This window comes from Vigna umbellata, chromosome 8 (genome assembly GCF_029865625.1).
Source record: "Vigna umbellata cultivar VRB3 chromosome 8, Vumbellata_1.0, whole genome shotgun sequence".
NCBI classification, from domain to species: domain Eukaryota; kingdom Viridiplantae; phylum Streptophyta; class Magnoliopsida; order Fabales; family Fabaceae; genus Vigna; species Vigna umbellata.
In genome coordinates this window covers 45,853,447-45,874,447 of record NC_142172.1, presented here as the reverse complement: position 1 = coordinate 45,874,447, position 21,001 = coordinate 45,853,447, and the positions used below count along the sequence as shown (strand labels likewise).

General features: G+C 32.4%; 2 protein-coding genes across 2 annotated transcripts; both read right to left on the bottom strand.

Annotated features, from left to right (window-relative positions):
- Nucleotides 1-240: 240 nt before the first annotated feature.
- LOC148194819 (palmitoyl-acyl carrier protein thioesterase, chloroplastic-like) lies at nt 241-2,753 on the bottom strand. Its single transcript, XM_088097366.1, has 6 exons — nt 2,156-2,753; nt 1,917-2,050; nt 1,449-1,562; nt 1,177-1,345; nt 817-885; nt 241-707 (listed from the first exon to the last, which is right to left on the bottom strand). The coding sequence occupies exons 1-6, from the start codon at nt 2,534-2,536 to the stop codon at nt 372-374; spliced, it is 1,203 nt and encodes a 400-aa protein (XP_087953492.1). The 5' UTR covers nt 2,537-2,753; the 3' UTR covers nt 241-371.
- Nucleotides 2,754-13,931: 11,178 nt separating this feature from the next.
- LOC124824357 (origin of replication complex subunit 4) lies at nt 13,932-19,027 on the bottom strand. The gene is made up of 16 exons (XM_047296785.2): nt 18,898-19,027; nt 18,716-18,806; nt 18,578-18,634; nt 18,216-18,263; nt 16,868-16,918; nt 16,732-16,775; nt 16,593-16,656; nt 16,317-16,403; nt 15,968-16,059; nt 15,810-15,891; nt 15,437-15,522; nt 15,243-15,352; nt 14,995-15,087; nt 14,864-14,928; nt 14,592-14,735; nt 13,932-14,344 (listed from the first exon to the last, which is right to left on the bottom strand). The coding sequence occupies exons 1-16, from the start codon at nt 18,999-19,001 to the stop codon at nt 14,309-14,311; spliced, it is 1,254 nt and encodes a 417-aa protein (XP_047152741.1). The 5' UTR covers nt 19,002-19,027; the 3' UTR covers nt 13,932-14,308.
- Nucleotides 19,028-21,001: the final 1,974 nt, after the last annotated feature.

Sequence of the window (21,001 nt, the reverse complement as noted above, 5' to 3'; positions counted from 1 at the left end):
CTCTAATGTTGCCTTTTCAATATGGAGATGCCTTTCGTTACTTTAGAAGATCCACTTTTACTTCCATTTGTTTGAAACCATTTTTTTTATTTATTTTAGTTCAAAATCATAATTTATGGCTTATGAACTCCTATCACATAAAGCTATAATTTACAACTAACTAATCACATTTTATATTGATTTCATAAATCAAATTAGATCACAACTAACACTTAATTAGAATTGTTACATGTATTTTTTTTTCTCCAAGCACTTCCTGGTTGTCCTTTTCCCATCATATCCCGTTTTCGTTTAGACCAAGAATTTCTTGGTGAGTACACAAGAGTATATGCCAACATTTGTCCCTTACTAGTCCACATATCTTACTAAGTCTAAGTGGAAAATGGCATTGTAACAATCTTCCTCTTCCATGTTGTCCTTCCTCTGACAATTTCGTCGTTTTGTTTGTCCCCTTTGATTTGTAGAAGGTGTGTATACCTTAATGGCCTCTGCTCAAGGTAAGTCAGCACTCCACTACCATTTATAATATCTGATGATAACCCATTGAGAAGATTTGTGCAGTAATCTGGCTCTACCACACCATGAAGTATTTCATCATCTTCTGGTTCACATAATGATTGAACAATATCTGAGCTTCCACACTCCCTTCTGTACTCCAGTGTGATACTAGATAATTGGTGCCCCTCCAGAATTTGGTCTGGGATGGTCTGTAGAAGCAATCGACAATAGAATTTTGAGACTTAACTATGAGATTCATAATGCTCTATAAGGACTAATGAGTATTGACCATTGAGCTCATAAACCTTTGGAATTTACCTCTAGCATCCATCTTACATACTTCACATTATTAACATGTTGGTTCATGTCCAAATCACTTCTCTTGGGCTGAAAAGTGGGGAGGTGCACAAAAGTCAATAATTGTGTACATTCTTTGTGCTGTGGCAGAGCCAGCAGTAATTTAACTGTAATGCACAGCGTAAATAGCAAACAGTATATGTCTCACAATGCAAAGATTTTGTATGCTATTATCCAATTACAAATTGTTAATTATGGTGGTAAAAATTTGTTGATTTCTTTAATGACTACTCTAAAATTTATTTAATGATTTCTGATTGATTGACATTTTTAAATTGACAGTAAGTACTAAACTCAAATGTCATATGCATATATATATACCTTCAAATCAGAATTCATGTATTTTGCCTCTTTATCCAATTTGACTATTTTTTCTTGAGCATCTTCCTTTATTGCTTGCTTCTCTATAAACCAGGGTGCAACCTCTGCTCTCACCTCTTCTGGCATCTTGGAGAGACGTCTTGTTTTGCGGTTCATCATCACCCACGTGCTGTTTATGGCTTATCTCAATCAGCACACAGGTATAAAACGTGGAAAATTTGAAAATTGTTAGAATCACTGTGCAAGACATGCATACAGGGGAGAGTGCATACCTTGTCGCACGTGCAAAAATGTGGCCTGTGGCTTGGCTTCTTATCAGCCAGTCCCGCCGCATTCCATTCTTGCCTGATGCTCCAACCCATGTGTCAATTTCAACTACCTCTCCCCTGACACGTGTCAAATTAATCTCTTGTTAATGGTTTAGTCAATCAACTATGTGCTGCTAACACTAAATTTTCATTTCATCAAAATTGGTACAACTCTTCGGCAAATATGATGAGCTTAGGGCCAGCCACTAAGTAAATGACTTGAAGACAAGACAAGAGTTATTGAATACGGAGAAGATTTCAAGGAAAACCTTCAACAAAGTAGTACAACGACTGTGACAAGACTTGTCTCAAGCGAGTTGAAAGTTCTCAAATTTGATTAGTATATTCCAACAACAGAAAAATTATTTGAAGGGCACAAGTGTACATATTCATTTGTGTCCTTGTAATAAACATGATGGAAAGGAATTTTACCAGATGGGATAGTAATCAATCACAACTTGCATTCTTGAGACAACCCAAATGAGGTCGTTCCTCACCATTCCGTGTGTCGCCCCAAACCCATCACCCAGCAGCCCAGACATCCAAACATGGTTTAATGCTGTTTCCTGCACGTAAAATTGCACTTAGCAACAAAACAAGGAAGCCCTAGTGCTTTTGGAGCAGTGAAAACTCTGGTTACATGATAATAACATGTGTATTTAATTAATCACCTGAAGAAGATTGAGGATGCTCTCAAGCGTGGCGGTTTTATCAGCTCCAACTTCATAGGACCTAATGACAATGGTCTGTCTATAACCAACTCCACCTTCAGTGATGAGCCCTTGACGATGAGGATCAACCATTTTCTTCTTTGTTGGGATGTTTTGGCGCAGACAATTTTCATCAATTGTAACAGCTTGACCGAGAGTGGTGGAAGTGGTTGCAGGTATTTGGCCTAATGTCTCAACTTTAATTGGCGACCTAAAACTCCCATTAGTTCTGATGCCGGTGTTCACTGGCTGCTTAAGTTGGTCATGGTTTTCTCTCATGGAACAAGACCTAACAAAGTAGGTAGAAGCTGGATATGAGAAAGTGGCAACCATTGTTCTCATTTTGTTCCTAACAAAGTGGAACAGTACCTTAGAAGGAGAAAGGTTGGAAGAGAAAAATGGGTACCAAAACTTTTTTATAGTTTAACGTTAGACGGGGTTAACAAAGCAGGGCTTGCAACTCTGAGAGACAAATAAGTGAACCTTGTGAATCAGCTGACATATCAAAGAGATTTTGGTGTTTGCTGCAGAAGTAACTTTTAGTTGTCCCCATCTGAGAAACGAAACGCCCTAGTTCTGATCGATCAGGTAGTAGACAAAAGCTTGTTTAGTTTGTGTCAGACAATTTTGTGAGTTTATGAAAAAAGCAATGCAGTTAATACTCTACTAAAATACCGTTGCTAGTATTTCATAGTGTGAATCTGAACATGTAATATAAAACTATGAAAAACTGAACATAGAAAATATTTAAGTATTTACCAGTCAGTGCGTAAGAAGAATAATAGAATGATAACAAGGAAAAGAAGATTAACAGAAAGTATCATTGGAGGTTTTTAACTTCTATCTGTGTCACGATTTAACTACGAGTTACTAGCCTGACATCATTCATAAACATTCTGTTCTTCATTATTACTGGGTCTAGGACTTAAAGAATTGGTGAGTTATAGATATAGTGCTTAGTATTATTGTATCACATAGGTAGAAGTATAAAAGAGGAAAAAAGAACGCCACCTCTAGAAATTTACATCAGCTAATACAAGAACTTTGTTAAAAAGCACACTGTTGTCAAGGTTTTCCACTTTAATATTCTATAAATATGAGATAAAACAAATTTATAATATATAAACAAATATAAATCTTATCTTACATTATTTATTTTAAAATTATTATATAATAACTCATTCATTAATATATAATCTCCCGTTCAATAGGCATATATTTCAATGTGCGTAAGAGTTTGTAGTATTATGTTTTAGTAAAGAGCATAAGAGAAATAAATGGTACTTTCGAGGAGAAAAGATAAGGGAAGTTTCGAATTGAAAAATGTGAATTCCTTATAATGTTGCGTGGAAGAAACCGAACTTTCTTTTGGAATTACTATGTCTTCTGTTGTTCGTTAGGAATAGTGAAGATTGTGACAAAAACTAGGAGAAAATAACTGAGAATTTGGTGAGGCTTTCCAGTGATGCCAAGTTAGTAGGTGTGTGTATACAAGTCATTTATTGTTGTTTGCTCTGTTACAATAGATGCATTACTATTGCTTTTCATAAGGTGGAGGCTCAAGGAAATAATTCCAATTCAGTTTAATTAATTTGCATGCTTCAAACTTTTTCGGCATGAACCAATAAAAATGACATTATATCATATGTCATAAATGGAGGCTAAATATTGGACAACAATAATACTATTGCAGCACAGTAGATAGGCCAAAAAAGTTATTCTACTCAACTATAAACCTACTCCAAGTTTGAATTTTAATAATGTTTCTTTCACTTTAACTGTTTGCAAGGGTGCTTCACACATTAAGAATAATGGAAATTTTAAATAATGTGTATTTACTATAGATTAGATTAGACTTTAATTTTGACGAACGAAAGGATATGTACACAGATAAAGCCGTAAACTTGAACGTTGAGACAATTCATTGTTAAAGATAAGTAAAATAAAATTTAAAGTTAATTTATATACAAAATGAGATCAAAACTAAATATGTGATATTTTGTGGTTGTAAAAGTTTATTTGAATAATAAGGAATTGAAAAATATTTGTTTTATGAATCTCATTCATATATATATATATATATATATATATATATATATATATATATATATATATATATATATATATATGGGGCTTGCTAACGCGTATGTCTGTTTTTCAGTTGGTACATTTTAGTAATGTGTACCGGGTTTTAGTACTCTTATATAACATGAATTCTAAGTTTTAAGGTTAAGGATATTTTAATAATTTTCATTCTCAAAACTAAAAAAGAAAAAAAGAAACCCAAACCCTTGTTCACCTCCCTCATTTCTCTCAACCCTTTCTCTTTCATCTCTCTCACTCCAACATTTTCTCTGTCATCCTATGGTAGCCCTTGTTGTTGGAAAAGCTGACATAATCACGAACAAAATTTCCTGAGGCGTGTGGATTCACTGTCCTTAAGGACTTATCCGCGGTGTATTGCGCAAGTCCCCCAGGATACAACAGGAACTTCTCAGAATATCTCTGAGGATCTCAGAACTAGCAAGGATCTCTAAAAAGAGTATAAAATAAACCCAGAATAATCTCAGAACTAGCAAGGATCTCTAAAAAGAGTATAAAATAAACCCAGAATAATTTTAGAAGAGGAAAAGAAGAAAGGGGAAGGAGAGAAGAGTGCTTTTGGTGTGTTTTGGAATGGGGAAAAAGTTCTCTATTTATAGAGTTAGGAAAGAATAAAATCAATAAAACACAATAAAAGTCATTAAATATTTTACCGTTGGAGCACTTAATAAAATCAATTTAAACGTTATTGGCAATTAAAGTTTTGACCGTTGCAATCCAACGTTTTCTTTTGCAATAATCTAACATTATTACAACAATCCCCCACTTATTGCAAAAGAAAAAAAAAATAAGAAACTTTTATTCTGGGTCTCATAGGATGTAATGCATCAGACCTGGTATAGCAAACTATATGAACCAGTCTTAGATTGAAATACTTAACACACAATATAGTTGGTATAACAAGCTATATGAACCAAAGACACTTGACGTGTGTTAGAGGTTTATCAATCACAATACACCCCCACAATCCTTGCTGTTATCGCTGTGTTGCGCTTACTAGGCCATGCGCATGCCCGGTATTCATGAGTGCTTTAGAGATCATGCCAAGATCTCATGCAAGCGGCCCCACTCGACACTCATATAGGTGATTTCATCAAGTGTATGCTGCAAATCATACACCACCCATAAGGGATATGAAAATCATTAAAACTTTGTTTAAGACAAAATTCTATCACCGTATAGAATTTTAATGACAAAGTTTAACCTCTCAATATGCAGTCTCTAGCACTTTCACACACCATAGGAATGAACATAATTGATTAAAATCAATTTAGTGCTATCAGAACTAACAAGTGACTTGTTTTTACCCATATGAACCTTATTCATGGGATCTCCAATCACAAAGGTTGGGTTACCATCACTTGTTTGTTTGCAAGCGGCTTAAGTCTCATTCCCCTCGATGTTTCTAATATCATTTGTCTTCCCATGGGTTTTGTCAGAGGATCTGCTAGATTCCGTTCTGACTTCACATAATGAATGGAAATAGTTCCACTCTTTAGCAACTGTTTTACCAAATTGTGTCTCAATTGGATATGTCTATTATTTCCATTGTAATTCTTGTTTTTAGCTATAGCTATTGTCGATTGGCAATCACAATGTATAGATATCGATGGCGTTGGTTTCATTCATAATGGAATGTTCGCTAAGAAGTTTGTCAACCACACAGTCTCACTACCAGCCATCTCAAGAGCGACAAACTCATATTTTATTGTTGATCTTGCAATAATATTTTGTCTGGTTGATCTTCATGTAATCGTACCACCTCCAAGTGTGAATACATAACCACTAGTGGATTTTGTCTCATCTGAATCAGAGATCCAGTTAGCATCGCTCTCCCTTCTAGTACAGCGGCAAAATCCAATATATTTAATGACATAATTCATTGAACCTGATTTGGACATTGAGTGTACCTACTCAGTCTACCTACTGCATAACAAAAGTTCATCAAGTGCAGTAAGCTCCCAATTATCTGGGCATACTAAGGCTGAGATAATAATTCTCCTCTATTTTTCATTAATTTAGAATTAGCATAATAAGGGGTACTCACTGGTGAGGTCATAAAACCTAAACTTCTTAAGAAGTTTCTCAATATATTGTTCTTGGGATAGTAATATACTATCTCCCTTCCTTATGATTCTAATACCTAAAATCACATTCGCTTCACTTATGTCTTTCATGTCAAAGTTTGATCCTAGAAACAATTTAGTTCTAGCAACAATCTCATTGCATGTACCCAAAATTTAGCACGTCATCCACATACAAACAATGACACAATTACCATTTTCAAATTTAGAATACTATCAATATCATTAAGTGAAAAACCAAAATTTATTTTTCTGAGTAATTATGTAAAATTACCTCATCTTCTTCGTCCTCATCCGCGATCCTTACAAATTCGATCAAAAGGCATCATTGCTGCGAGAACCTTGGCAGCCTCCGGAAGTTATGGGTTTCGCAAACATTGTCTAAGTTCTGAAAACAAAGTTTTGATCCTCTGGGATTGAGTTGTTGATGTCAGTCATAAGTCCTTAAGATTGTTGTTGGAAAAGCTGACATAATCACGAACAAAATTTCCTGAGGCGTGTGGATTCACTGTCCTTAAGGACTTATCCGCGGTGTATTGCGCAAGTCCCCCAGGATACAACAGGAACTTCTCAGAATATCTATGAGGATCTCAGAACTAGCAAAGATCTTTAAAAAGAGTATAAAATAAACCCAGAATAATTTTAGAAGAGGAAAAGAAGAAAGGGGAAGGAGAGAAGAGTGCTTTTGGTGTGTTTTGGAATGGGGAAAAAGTTCTCTATTTATAGAGCTAGGAAAGAATAAAATCAATAAAACACAATAAAAGCCATTAAATATTTTACCGTTGGAGCACTTAATAAAATCAATTTAAACGTTATTGGCAATTAAAGTTTTGACCGTTGCAATTCAACGTTTTCTTTTGCAATAATCTAACATTATTACAACAGCTCTAACTGAAAAAATTCAGAAACACTGGCGGTTAAACAATCTTACAAAAAATGATGTTATAATGAGTTTTTCATTTTATAATTTGTCTTTTCTAATTTTATCCAATTTTCACCAGAATAAAGGAATTGGTAATTGACTTAGGAAAAATCAGAAATACTCGCTCTTAAACAATTTCTTACAAAAAATGATTTTATAATTTTTGTCTTATCTAATTTTCACAAGCATAATGACATCAAAGGAATTGATAATTGGACTGGAAAAAAAAATCAGAAACGCTCGTCGTTAAATAATTTTTTACAAAAAATTATTTTATAATGAGTTTTCATTTTATAATTTTTGTTGCATATAATTTTATCTAATTTTCACAAGCATAATGACATCCGAAGGAATTAGTAATTGGCCTGGAGGGTTTTTTTTAGAGATGATGATTCAACGTATGCAAATGATTGAAATTAGAGAGGTTAGTGAAGATGGTGAAATTGAAGAGATCTTGAATGAACCTTTACCTGAAGGTGAATATGACAATGACTCAACTTTTTACAAAAGCAAATTGTTTAACTACAAGTGTTTTTTATTTTTTTCAATTGGGACTACAGTAAGGATTACAGAGAAAAGGTTGGAGTGTGAGATATGAAAGAGAAAGGGTTGAGAGAAACGAGAGAGATGAGAAAAGTTTGGGATTTCTTTCTTTGTTTAGTTTTAAGAATAAAAATTATTAAAATACCCTTAACCTTAAAACTTAGAAAAACAAGCATACACGTGTTAGCAAACCCATATATATATATATATATATATTATCTTCATAAGTTAAGATTAAATTAAACAATAGTTTGTATTATAAGTTAGCTAATCAAATATTTGTATCTGAACACTTCTCATAAAGTTCGTAAATGTATGTCATTTACCAGCCACTTGCCTAAGAATATCTTTATCAAGTTTTTTAATGATCATTTCTCTAAAATTAACTTCTGCATTCAATGTAGTTACAAGTTTCTGCTACTTCTCTATACGGCGAAATTACCTCTGAAGCCATTGTAATTTCATTTAACTAATTATTAAGACAAAACGAATACTTTTCTCCCAAATTATTGAATATTAAAATTTGTATTTTAATATGGCTTTAAGCAAAAATAAAAAATATAACAAGACATCTTCACGAATTGAATTATATTAACTATTTTTTTAATTGCAACTTTTAAACACTGTTATTTATTTTATATCCAATTATAATAAATTCTAATAAATTTTATCTAATTTTATGGCAAATACAATAATACTATGTTGTATACGGACTCAAAATAATTCTTCATCCTTTTGGTGTTATAACTATATTTGAAAACAGAAAATGATACACGAAAACTAAGATGGTTATAGAAATTTAGTCTATTACATTTTCTAATAATTTTTTAATAAAAATTCTAGATTTGTAAACTTGTTGAGTAATTATAACTTGATTTGATATGTAAAAATTTAACCTTAATTTATTATTTTTCTTTGTGAGATATTCTACCAAACTATCTTTAATAAAATATTTAAAATATGTAGGAAAAAAGTATTTTGACGGTAAGGATTTAGAAAAGAAGTCAGCTTTGGGGAGTACACACTTGACATCAGTGGATAGGATGAAACATTTTTAATAGCTTATGTATAGAAAGGTGAAATTCAAAGTTCCTTCCTATTTCCTGAGCAACCAAACCTCTTACTCTTCAGAACTTTCTTCTTCTCTTGCCTCTGCATTCTCTCTTCAATCTATTCTCACTGAGTCATCGGATTGTTGATCAGGTGGTGTTCGAGCATTCCCAGCATAGAGGGTTCCGTTTTGAATCGATCACTTTCTTCTTTCTCACCGGTAAGTAGTTCTTCCTTTCTCCTCCGTTGCTTTGGAACCTAGGGCATGTGACTCTACTGGTTGCTTGTAACTAGAAACATTTTTCTTCAAATCCTTGTCAAATTCTAGCTCTAAGTGCTGTTTTCTACCATCAATGTGGTGGTTTGTAGGGTTTGGTTGGGCCCTTGTTGTGTGAGGTACCGTAGAGAAACTTTTTTGTGAGCTGGGCAGTTCAACTCTAAGGTAAGAGGAGCTAGTTGTTTGTTTGAATCTGTTTTATAAATGTGTATGCATGTTGAATGTTGAACTGGTGTGCTGTTTGGGCTGCATTTTGGTTTTAAGTATATTGGATGTTATGGACTGAAACGTGTAGTTGATGAAACTGTAATGGCTTGCTTGTGAATTGAAGTGGATGAACTCAGTTATTGTAAATTGAACATGTGGGAAGTGTTTGGGGGTAAAATTTCTGTTGTAGTATTAATTAGATGGACAATTTAGCAATCAGGAAGTATTTTAGGTCATTTGAGAGAAAGTGGGATGATGATTCTGAGCATTTGAGGTCTAGAGTGTTTTTGGAGGATTAGGAGAGTTTAAATAGGTCCATGTGGCTTGCTAGGGACATAAAACTGGTTTAGAACATGCTAAAAATGATAGAATTGGATTTGAGCCCCTAAGTTGAGGAAATTAGTGTTTTAAGAAGGAATTTGGATCTTAATCACTTAATAATCACTATAGGAATGTGTCAAATCAATTAGATAAGTTTAATTAGGTTTATATCATCAATTGGAGGTCTTAGAAGTTGGGGAAGATTATTGGAAATGGTAAGAGGGTGTGAGTGTGCATAATTCTGCAGAACTGACGTTCTGCAGATTATGCAGACTCGCTATGCGAATGGTTTCGCATACTGAGTCCCTGCAAGGGGTGCTCTCTGCTAGGATCATTCGTTGTGCGAGCTGGTGCGCCTCGCGAATGATCAGAGAGTGTTGCTCTCTGCCTGGTGGATTCGCCTAGCGAATCTTGTCGCTATGCGACTGGTGGTGGCCTGGAGCCACTGCCATTTTAATTAGAAAAGCGAATGGGGCGCAAGGCGAGAAGGTTTGGGGGGTTGGTCTCTGTCTAGACTCTCGCTATACGACTTGGTAGCGCTATGTGAGAAACCTAATGTCTGTCACATATGCGAAGTAATTCGCAAGGCGAGTGTGGTGCGTTATGCGAGCCACTTTGGTTTCACCATGCGAGCAGTGTGCTGTGCGAGAAGCCCTGAGTTTACTTGTTTCATTCCCTTTGGTTTTATGATTGATTAAGTAGTTTGTTACACTATTTGTGAATCATGTTTTAATGTCTATGGTCTTATCTATAGGAGCTTAAACCTGTATGTTGATTCTAATTAAAAGTATATGAGTTGAAAAGGAAAGTGGTATGATCTCAAGGTTGCAAGTATAAGTTTCAAAGTTTAGAATCTCTTGGTGAGATTCTTAGTTGTTTAGAATGAGAGTAAGAGCTCAGTATTGGGGGTCATCCTGAAACTCCAATGGGCAATCATTCTCAAATAGAGAGGATTGAACCATGTCGTGAGGAGTAGCAAGAGGTCTTAGTCTTGGGGGCTTCCAGTATGTCTCAAGGCCCGAAACAGGCTAACCTCGTGAGTGTGGTAAGGTGAAACCCATTGGCAATGATTTTGCAAAGCAGTAGAGACCACCACGAGTGCACGACCCGCCATAGCTCGACTATCATTCTAAGTCCGGACAAGTCAAGTCTAGTACTCAACATGTTAAGATGTATGATTTAGCTTGCTTTGATTGAAATTGAATATGGTATGTTACACACTGTTATATTATATGTTTTGTTTACTAGCTCACCCTTCTGCTTGTTGTTGTGTCTACTTGTGTGTAGTGTTTTCTTTTGCAATGATCATCCATTCTGATGTGAACAGAGTTAGATGAGGTGCCTCTGGAATAGGCCTTGGAGGGAGAGGACAGTGTTGGTTAGTGTAGTTAGGATGCTTATCTATTTTCGTATATTTTGAAATACTCTTTGTACTTAAATATTTAAATTTATAACCATTTTGGATTACTCTAAGTTAAATACTTTATTTTACATGTTTTTAAGTGTTTTATAATATTATATCTGATGACGTCTATATTATATATTTGTCATAGAGATGTTACATTGACAACACTATTCCTGAATAACAACTATAAAACATTAATTTTTCTAATAGAATATTATTATAATAAAAAATAATTTATAATGTTGTAGAGTAAGTGTATAATAAGAAAAGATATTGTACAAGGAATGAGTGTTAAAAAATGTATATCAAAAAGTCCAGAGACTTACTACCCTGATACTTTTCCTTGCACATCCGTTTATTTATCATGAGATAAATGTCAAAAATATTCTTTCAAATGAGTTGTTATTACAAATTATATAATTTAAAAATTAAAAAAATAAATCCTAATAAAATTAGCTTTTTCACTATTGAATCTATTCTCGAAAAATACTCAAATTACATAAAAAAAATCAATTCTGTTTACTTTTGAATTGTATAATAAAATATTTTAAGTTACAAAATTTAATTTTTTTTCTAGATTATACTCTTAAAATATATTCTATATTTCCTAATTTTTGTCTATATTTATTAATCCAAAATTAATGCCACTACAATAAAATTTATAGAAGATGGTTTAGTAATGTAATAAAGTTAAAAGAAAAGGTTATGGATTTAACTCTCATGTCCTAATAATTTTGGAAGTTATAAGGTTAATATGAAGAGTTTAAAAAAGAGGTAAAAGATGATTGTGGGCTCAACTTCTATTGACAAAATACTAACAAGTATATCATTAATTCTTTAAATAAAAAAGATCAGAATTTCTAACCCATTCAATTACATTTAATTATGAATTGATATCTATTTTTTAAATATTTAATTTAGATAAAATAATTCATATTTAGTGAATTTCAACTTTCTTGTTTAAATAAAATATTTCAATTTAATAAAATTGAGTCTAAATTATAGTCAAATCAAGTTGATTTAACTCTAAATCAAGTCAGTTTGGTTTGGACTTTGGTTGAATCAAGTCAGTTTGACCTTAACTGAGCTACATTAATTAGGCTCTAATCAATTAAGTTGGTTCAAACATAGGTTGAGTTGATTCGATCTAGACTCGAGTTAAACTAAGTTAGTTCGGACCAAGATCAAGTCATGTTAATACTAGCATAGATCAATCTAAGTTGATCCAAACCAAGTCAATTCAGTCCAAAATGAGCCATGTTAATTTGAGCCCACGTTGAGTCATGTCAAGGTAAGTCCACATTCAGTCAAGTCGAGATATGTTCATGTTCATCTAAATTAGGACCAACCCACGTTCAACCAAGTTAGGTTAGGTCCAAATCAATACTAGTTTGATCAATATTAGTCAAACTTTGCCCAATTACAACCAAGTCAAGCTAGGTTGAGACATGTCTACTCGAGCCAAGTCAAGTTAGGTTAAGACATGTCTACTCGAACCAAGTCAAGTTAGGTTGAGACATGTCTACTCGAGCTAAGTCAAATATGCTCAAGTCAATTCAAGGCAAATTATGTTTACTTGAATGGGTTTCAGACCCTAAGTCAAGCCAAGCCAATTTGATGAATTCACATTCATTTGAGTCGAAGACTACTGTTTAACCAAGTTAGGTAGACCTCAATAGATCCTAATTCAATCAAAACTAAGTGGAGCCTAACCCAATAAAGATCATGTCAAGTTAAGGTTAGGTCAAGCAAAATTAGTCTTAGCCCAATTCAAGTCAAGTTAGACTAAGTTAATTGACATAAGCCTATCTAATTTGATCAAACTAAATTAATTTGAGTCAATCAAGCTAAAGACTTAAGTTCAAGTCAAATTGTTTAGTTGAAGTGGGACGATCACATTTAATTGGACTAAGTTTATGTCAAGTTTAGTTGGGTTTTAGTCAAATTAGGTTGGACTGAAGAAAAATCAAAACAAATTTGACCAAATTAAGTTAGACTTATTTGGATGACACTAAATTAAAACTATGTCAAACTAAATTAAATCAATCTCATATCAAGTCAAATCAAATTTGACTAACTCAGATAAACTCATACCTAGATTCATCATAAAGACAATAGTATGAATTCAAGAATATGAATAATTTCAAATTCTTATTTTAATGATAAAATTTAAAGTTATTTAATTTTAAATAATTCAATCACTCTAATAAAATTATAGAATTTTAACTTTTTCAAAATTCTTTCTCCAAACAGCATATTTTATCATAAAGCATTTTAAATTCTCTAAAAATAAATAAATTACCCTCTTAACACTATTAGGCTTATTCCAGCACAACTCCATTCTTTTTCAACAAACTTCTGGGCTATAAGAATTTTTTAAGTGCAATAAAATATAATTTTGATATTTGCTCGTTTTTCTTGTATTTGTTAATTATACAAAACAAAATTATTATTTTAAAAGAAATTGAGAACGATAAAACTATAGAATTGTAGAAAGTAATTGGCCAGAATCTAAAGCCGAACTTGTACAGAGACTTAGAATAAAAAGTTGTATTGATGTCTTATTTCCCTCTCCGTAATTATTCATAAACAGTCGAGAAAATAAACCTTAACTTGGGGTTGTCTGTATCAAGCCAAACTTGTATGCGTTATTCAAGCAATAAAATAATGATTTTAAATTTAATAATTGAGACATTATTAAATAATAGTGTAAAACTTGTTTACAAATTAAAGTAATAATTAAAAAAAACCTTAATATACTTTAAAGATATTGTTTAAAGTATTTGCTATTTACAAAATTGACACTCATTTAAAGAGCTGTTAATGCAATCCTAAAAAAATGAGGTGTCAATACAAGAATAGATGATGATATGCAACAACTTTACAATACATCATTATGAATGCATGTAGAAGCCACTGTATTGTGACAAGCACAAGACGGTTTACGGGGGTGTTTTCATGATTTTTAATTTATTGTTTTATGTAATGACGCAAGTCCGGATTTTAACCTATAGCAAATTGAGATCTGTTTGATCAGAAGAGATGAACCAAAAAAAAAAGATTCATTTCTGTGTACATATATGATCACAACAAAGTGTCTAAACAAGAGAGACGATTTAGTAGACAGGCTGAATTACACAGAATTTGGAATCGTACCGCACAATGTAACATGAAGCACGAACAGACATGTCCCTCAAGGGTTTTAGCCTTCACGATCCATTAACTTTATAAGGTAAGCCTGCCAAAAATATGCAATTTGATAAGTATTTTGGTTTCTCAAAATTTTATTTTATCCTGTATGTAAGAGACTATTCTCTCATAGATGAAGCCCAAAAGTGGAGACTCCTGCCAACTGTTATTTTGCCCATCATACACATTTTGAGAGATGCAAGCCCCTTTACTTCCAAGGAAATCTTCGCAAATCTTATTTTTCAATCTGGCACATAATTAATATACAGCTGAGCAAATTGTGTCAGTTAACTTACAGGGCATGAATTATACGCTCTCAGTCCCTGATGTAGTTCAGCAGATGAAATTAAAAGCTTTACAGGACGGAATTCAACAGACAAATTCTGTCCTCTATTGTCTGTGAAACATATCATCTCAAGATGTAGAAGGTGTTCAAATGCCTGCGTACAAAAGGAGAAAAATACCCAAAGTTTGGGGTTACGGACAAATGGTAGGAAACATACCATAACCATTATTTGCTACGATAACATGTCAGGCTTAAAAAATTCATAAAAGCAGATTAACACACCCGTAAGCAGACACTTCTCGAATAATATTCAGAAGTTCGGAAGGAATCATGCATAGTTTTATACTCTGCAAAGTATGGCAGTCACGTTAAGGAATAACACAAAAAATTGAAAGAAAAACAACAAATATTACCTTTCATTACAGAATTGAAATTGCATAAACTTTTCTCTTTAACTTCCAATCTCTTCATGCAAACCAGAATATGAAGTTCTAAATTGGAGCAATCTGCTTGCATGTTGAAATAATAACCAAAAAGCCATTAGTTCAACACCCATTAAATGGGAACAGTTTATAGATGAATATAACATCAATGCGATGACATCTCTATACAGAAAGGATAGCATCCATCATAATTTATAAATTATCTAAAATTAACATACTTCTTAAACACTCTAGTTTCGGTTGTCTTTGGATGCTTAAAAAAGCGATTTCAAAGCTCTCCTGAGACAAGAACCCAGTCTGCAAATCTATATGAGAGACTGCACAGAATCTGGAAGATAATTAAATTCACAAAAGTGTGGAGAATATCTATATGATATTCAACAGCTAACAGAAGTGCTAAAAAAAGACTTACAGGAACCTCAGCAAATGTTTGACAGAGGAATCAACATTTAAATACTTTTGTAGGGTTTCTTTGAACTTTCTATCTCCTATAATATTCTGTAATCTGTCAAGGATTTCTTAATGAGGTAGACAAGTGTGAATTTTCATTGATCAAGAAAATACATAAATAAATTTTCCACACATAACAGTTTCTTTAGATGCGAACTAGCTGTTTTCAATGAAATAAGTTTACTTGCAGGGTTAGCAACAATATTTTGTTCTGCAAAGCTCATTAACTTAAGTATGAGAATAGTAACATATGGACAAACATGTCAACATGTGTGGATTATGAACTAATCAACTAGAAGCAACTTAGGAAAGCATTCGCAATAAAAAAAGGATACTTGGACCTTCGTGTTAAACTCAGTAGCATAATCATGCGGAAAGCTTGAATCGATTGGTAATGTCAGCATGTGCATTAGTAACCTACATGGCAAGTCAATCATTGCATTTAACATCGTCTTTAGCATATCTCAGTCTAAGGAAATTACAATCCACCTACTTCTGTGAATCTTCCATTGAAGGTGGTAAGAACAACAGCTTTCTATGGGAAAACCGAGATCGTACTCTTTTCTCCAATAGTTGATCTGCATCCTGCAAGGTGAACTATCTTGATTTGTAAAAGTTATCTTATGTTCTACAACAAACACATGCTATGATAAATTGTTTTCTAAAAAATACATATAAAAGCAAACAAAGTGGAAAATACTTAATCCAATGACAATAATTTATAAGTTACAGAAATAACATCAATTTAATTTTTCTCACCAATCACAATAAGAAATTAAAATATTATTATTCACAAGTAAAATGTTTATAAAAGAAAAACGAAATAACTGCAAAGCACATACCAAACGGCAACTAATGCCAAGTACAACAGCCTGTGATGTAATTGATTGCATTGCATCTAACAAACTATAAAGTAACCGCTGTTTACCCTGCAAATAATCAGGATGCAAACATAGCAAATATATGTTTAAAAAGTCACACCAAAATATTTCAATGACCACAAATAGGATTACTTAATAGAGAGTAAGAGGTCGAAAATAACTACACTTATAACCAATAATTTAAACTACAAACTTTCGAGAAACGTTCAAAGCGCAAAAAGCAAGAGAAAGCCTTACCTGAGCAAACAAGTCAAACTCTTCCAGAACAAATATCACTGTTTTATGTGCTAATCCACATTCCCTAGAAAACAAAGATAGTAAAAGCTCCAGAACTTTAAATTATTTTACTTTTTCAACAAATGAAACTTTCACTCACTTTAGAATGGCAACCATAAACTGGGAGTTGTCATCAAATGATGCCTGCAGAATGTTCATATCAAGATAAAAAAAAATATCAAAGTACGGTAATTGTAAATGAATAGTGGGGATTTTGTATAGGTAGGTTATGTTACCGCTTTTGAGAATAGCAATTGATGCTCCATGCACAACTGCCTAGCTATTTCCTGTTTCATCGTGGTTTGCAACAAGAAATAAGACACCAAACAGGAACAGATACAGTGCAACCTAAATCTACCTGTTCAAACAATCTTTACTTGTATTGATATTTTTGACAGAGAAGAAAGAAATAAAAGGAATATGATGTGGAAAAGGAAAGAAGAGAAACTTATGAGAAATAAAATAGAAATAGAGGTAGTCTCACTGAAAAAAATAGAATGAAATTAATTTTTGAGATTATTAAATTTAAAAAGGAAATAAAAACATTATTTTATTATTATTACTATTTTTGCTATAATCTATGAAAACATAAATGGGGATTATCCTATTTTATGTACACATTATATTTTTATTTTACCCTTATCTATAAGAATATAAAATACAGATTACTCTATTTGGTGCATGTAGTGATGTAAAAAAATTAGGTTTGACAAAGTGGGAGTGCAACTGTGGCGGATGAGACCAAATGCCATATTAATATGTAGTGTGTTCTTTTGATTTTTTAAATTTGATAGGCAAATCAATTAATTTAAAATATATATAAAATATATAAAATTAAAATTAATATAAATGTTAAATTTAACTCATTAAAATAATAGTGTAATAGAAATTACAGACATAGGCACAACAACTCTTGAATTTCTGCTAGTAATTATAATAAAATATTGGGATTAACAAAAAGAAGCAAAACTTAAGAGACATCCTTCCATCTGGTCGTCCTTCCACCCATTTCTGTACTATCCTACACCTAAGATGAAATGAAAAGTGATTGAATTTTGCTCCATTTCTCCGCAGGTTTTCACAGCCAAATGATGCACAAATCCAATAATCAACTATCTCCCTCGCTATTCCACTATTTTCTCATTTACCTCTGTGCCTGTGCAATCGAACTGACCGTGTGACAATAATTGAAAATTCTATGACATGCCTACAGTTCCAGAATTAAAATCTACAAGCTTCCTAGCTAAATCAAAGTGGAAGATTATCTTCCAATTAGTTGTCCCCTTCTGCAGTAAGACTAACCAGTCAATCACCCAAATAGACTTCATACCAACCTATGCGCCTATATTATTAAGTGTAAGAAGCTGACTGGGGCGGCAAACTAGCCATGTAAGAAACCATTGACTATATAAACAAATCACAGCTAACAAACGTCACCAAAGTTGTGGTCAGTAGTAAGTCAACATAAACAATCAGGAAAAACAATTCAAGAAAATATTAACACAAACAGAAAAACAAAGGGCAGAAACAACGTCATAGCCATTTAAATTAGTAACATTATACGCGGGTCTTATGAATGCTAACCTTGAATGCAGAGATGTCGTCGCTATGTAAAAGGCCATTCAACCGTATCTGCAACGAAAAATTTAAACTAAGATGACAGACATACTTCCATTCCCATAAATTATTAATAACATTATGTTTAATCGCTCATTCAGTAATATTTGAACATTTCTTTTTGAATTTTAGTCTGTCCACATACACGTTTTAATCACTCTGCCATGGACTAAAATGGATTAAAAATGTATTTTAGTGGCTAAAACGGATTTAAAAGCTAATGCGTAAGCCTGAAGAAAGTAATTTCTAAATGTAGGAATGAAGCAGTAATGATCGTGCAGACAAGACTAATTAAACCATATCATTATTTGGAGACAATGATTAATTACCACCGAAATCGAGTCTGGATACTCTTGCAGCAAATCTTGAATGACAACTTCCAAAACCTAACAAGAGAAAACATGTTGAAAAGACAATGGAAGAAACCCTTAAACCGATGTTGAGGTTGAGGAGAGAGATGAACACACCGCGTTCTTTCCGGAGCCGCGCGGACCGAGTAGCAGAATAGAATTGTTGCACGCTTCCGTCACCGAACTCGATATCATGAATTTCAGTTTGCTGGTATGATAAATCGGTAAAGTGAGGCAACCACCGATTCGGATTTGATTAAATAACAAGGAGAAAAGTTAACTGCAGGATAATTTCAGACCTGTAGTTGCTGTCTGGATAATCGTTGTTGAATATGAATTTGGGGTCGCAGATTCTGCTTCGAAGCACGTTCACTGCCTTCGTTTTGTGATTCTCTGGCTCCATTGCGCCGAAGATACAACACAGTTGGCGGGAACAACAAACGCGCCTGTTTGTTTATAAATAGTGAAGATCTTGTGTTTTCTATTAAATGCGGCCCAAATTCTATGATGGGCTTCGTTCTTCCGTTATGGGCTTTATGTCTTTCATGATTACACATAATAAAGACCTGCTCTGTAAATAGTAGTAAAAATTACTTTTTTGCTATTAATGTTACCATAATGAATTCCTCGCACGTGATTTGTGATTTAATAGTAATTTCAAACGGAATTACATTGTCATTATGTATTTCTTAAATAAAAATTTTATGTTGTCACTCTATTGTATGAGATCAACCTTACTCACAAATCGTGTATCTCGTAATTTATATCAACTTTGCATTTAAAAACCAAATCAACAAACAAAAACCATAACAGGTCTTCGAGGTATAATATAATTTTAAGTTAATTAGGTAGATTAATTGTATTATTTTGGTTTTTACTTAAACAAATTTAAGACTTTTATAATTTTGAAGTATTTTTAATAGAATTTTTATTAAACTTTTTTTTTATCTATTTGGTATTCAAAGTTTATATATTTTTTAATTGATCGTTTAATTTTTTTTCATTAAATAGTATGATTATAATTTTTTTTTTCTTTGTTTTCTTATTTGTCTTTAAATATATTGAAAATGTCGGATTTATGGTTAATATAGAAAATACATATTGTTTCGTATTAACAGTAATAATATCCTTTAAATAAATTAAAAAAATATTGTATTTCTTGATTTGTTAAGACATACAGGTAAGTTTAAGTTTGTATAATGATAATATTTATAGAGATATTAATACTGATAAATATTAATGTAAACAAATTCTAACATATGTAATCATTTATACTAAACTTAACCATCTAAATACATGTATTGACATGAAACGACGCCTCTACTACTCTCTAGAGTAATTTTAATGGATTTCACTTTATCACATACAGAGTTTGTATGTTAATGCCTTTGACTAAGGTAAATCCCTTACACTATGATTTCTTACTCCTTTCACTACATGCCCCACATTTATTTACTTGAGATTAAATGACTATTAGAGCGTCATAATGACTCCTAATATGTAATTCATACATCAATACATACACTATTGAAACCACAACAAGAAATTTTTTCTTGAAATTTCTTTCACAATATTCACCATACATTTTCACAACCATGTTCTTATCCCACAATACATATTAAAAATACATCATATCCATAGTAATTAATTTTGCACAAATCAAAGCATAAGAAAATCACAACATACACACTAACGCTCATGAGTGGAGTTCAACGTAAGACCTCTCGCAAAAGAGAGCGTTTAACAATAGTTTTGGTGTTTAACGCCAAACCTTTCGCAAAAGGTGGCCTTTAGCAGCAGTCTTAACAATTAGTGTTATTCTTATTACAAAACGCCTCACTATGTGATTATAAAAACCAATAAGGTAAATATGGAGAACTTGCCTTACTGCTTATTTTGACGGCTTCGATCTTTAAATAAATAAAAAAAATGGTTACAAAGTTTATAAAAATATGTAAAAAAAAAATCAAAGTTTAGTGAGATGAAGCTCTTTATAAAAACTCTATTTATATTATAAATTTTGATTGTTAAAATAATAATATTTTATTATTCTATACATACTACATTCGTTATTATTCCTACTAAAGTAATGCATTTTTTTATCAAAACTTTTAATTATTTTAATATCATAATTGTAGAGAGGTTCCACACACACATAAATATCTACACTTGTAAATATTGTCTATTTTAGATAAGCTCTCAAAAATTTGCTTTTAGTTTTACTTCAAAAAACCTCTTACGAATGAAGGTATCTTATCTATATATAAACTCATGTCCATTTATTCTTTTATATGATGTGAGACTTTATTTGTACCTAACAATAATTTTGTAATTAAATTACATCATGATATATATATATACATATATATATATATGTATATATATATACACACATATATATAC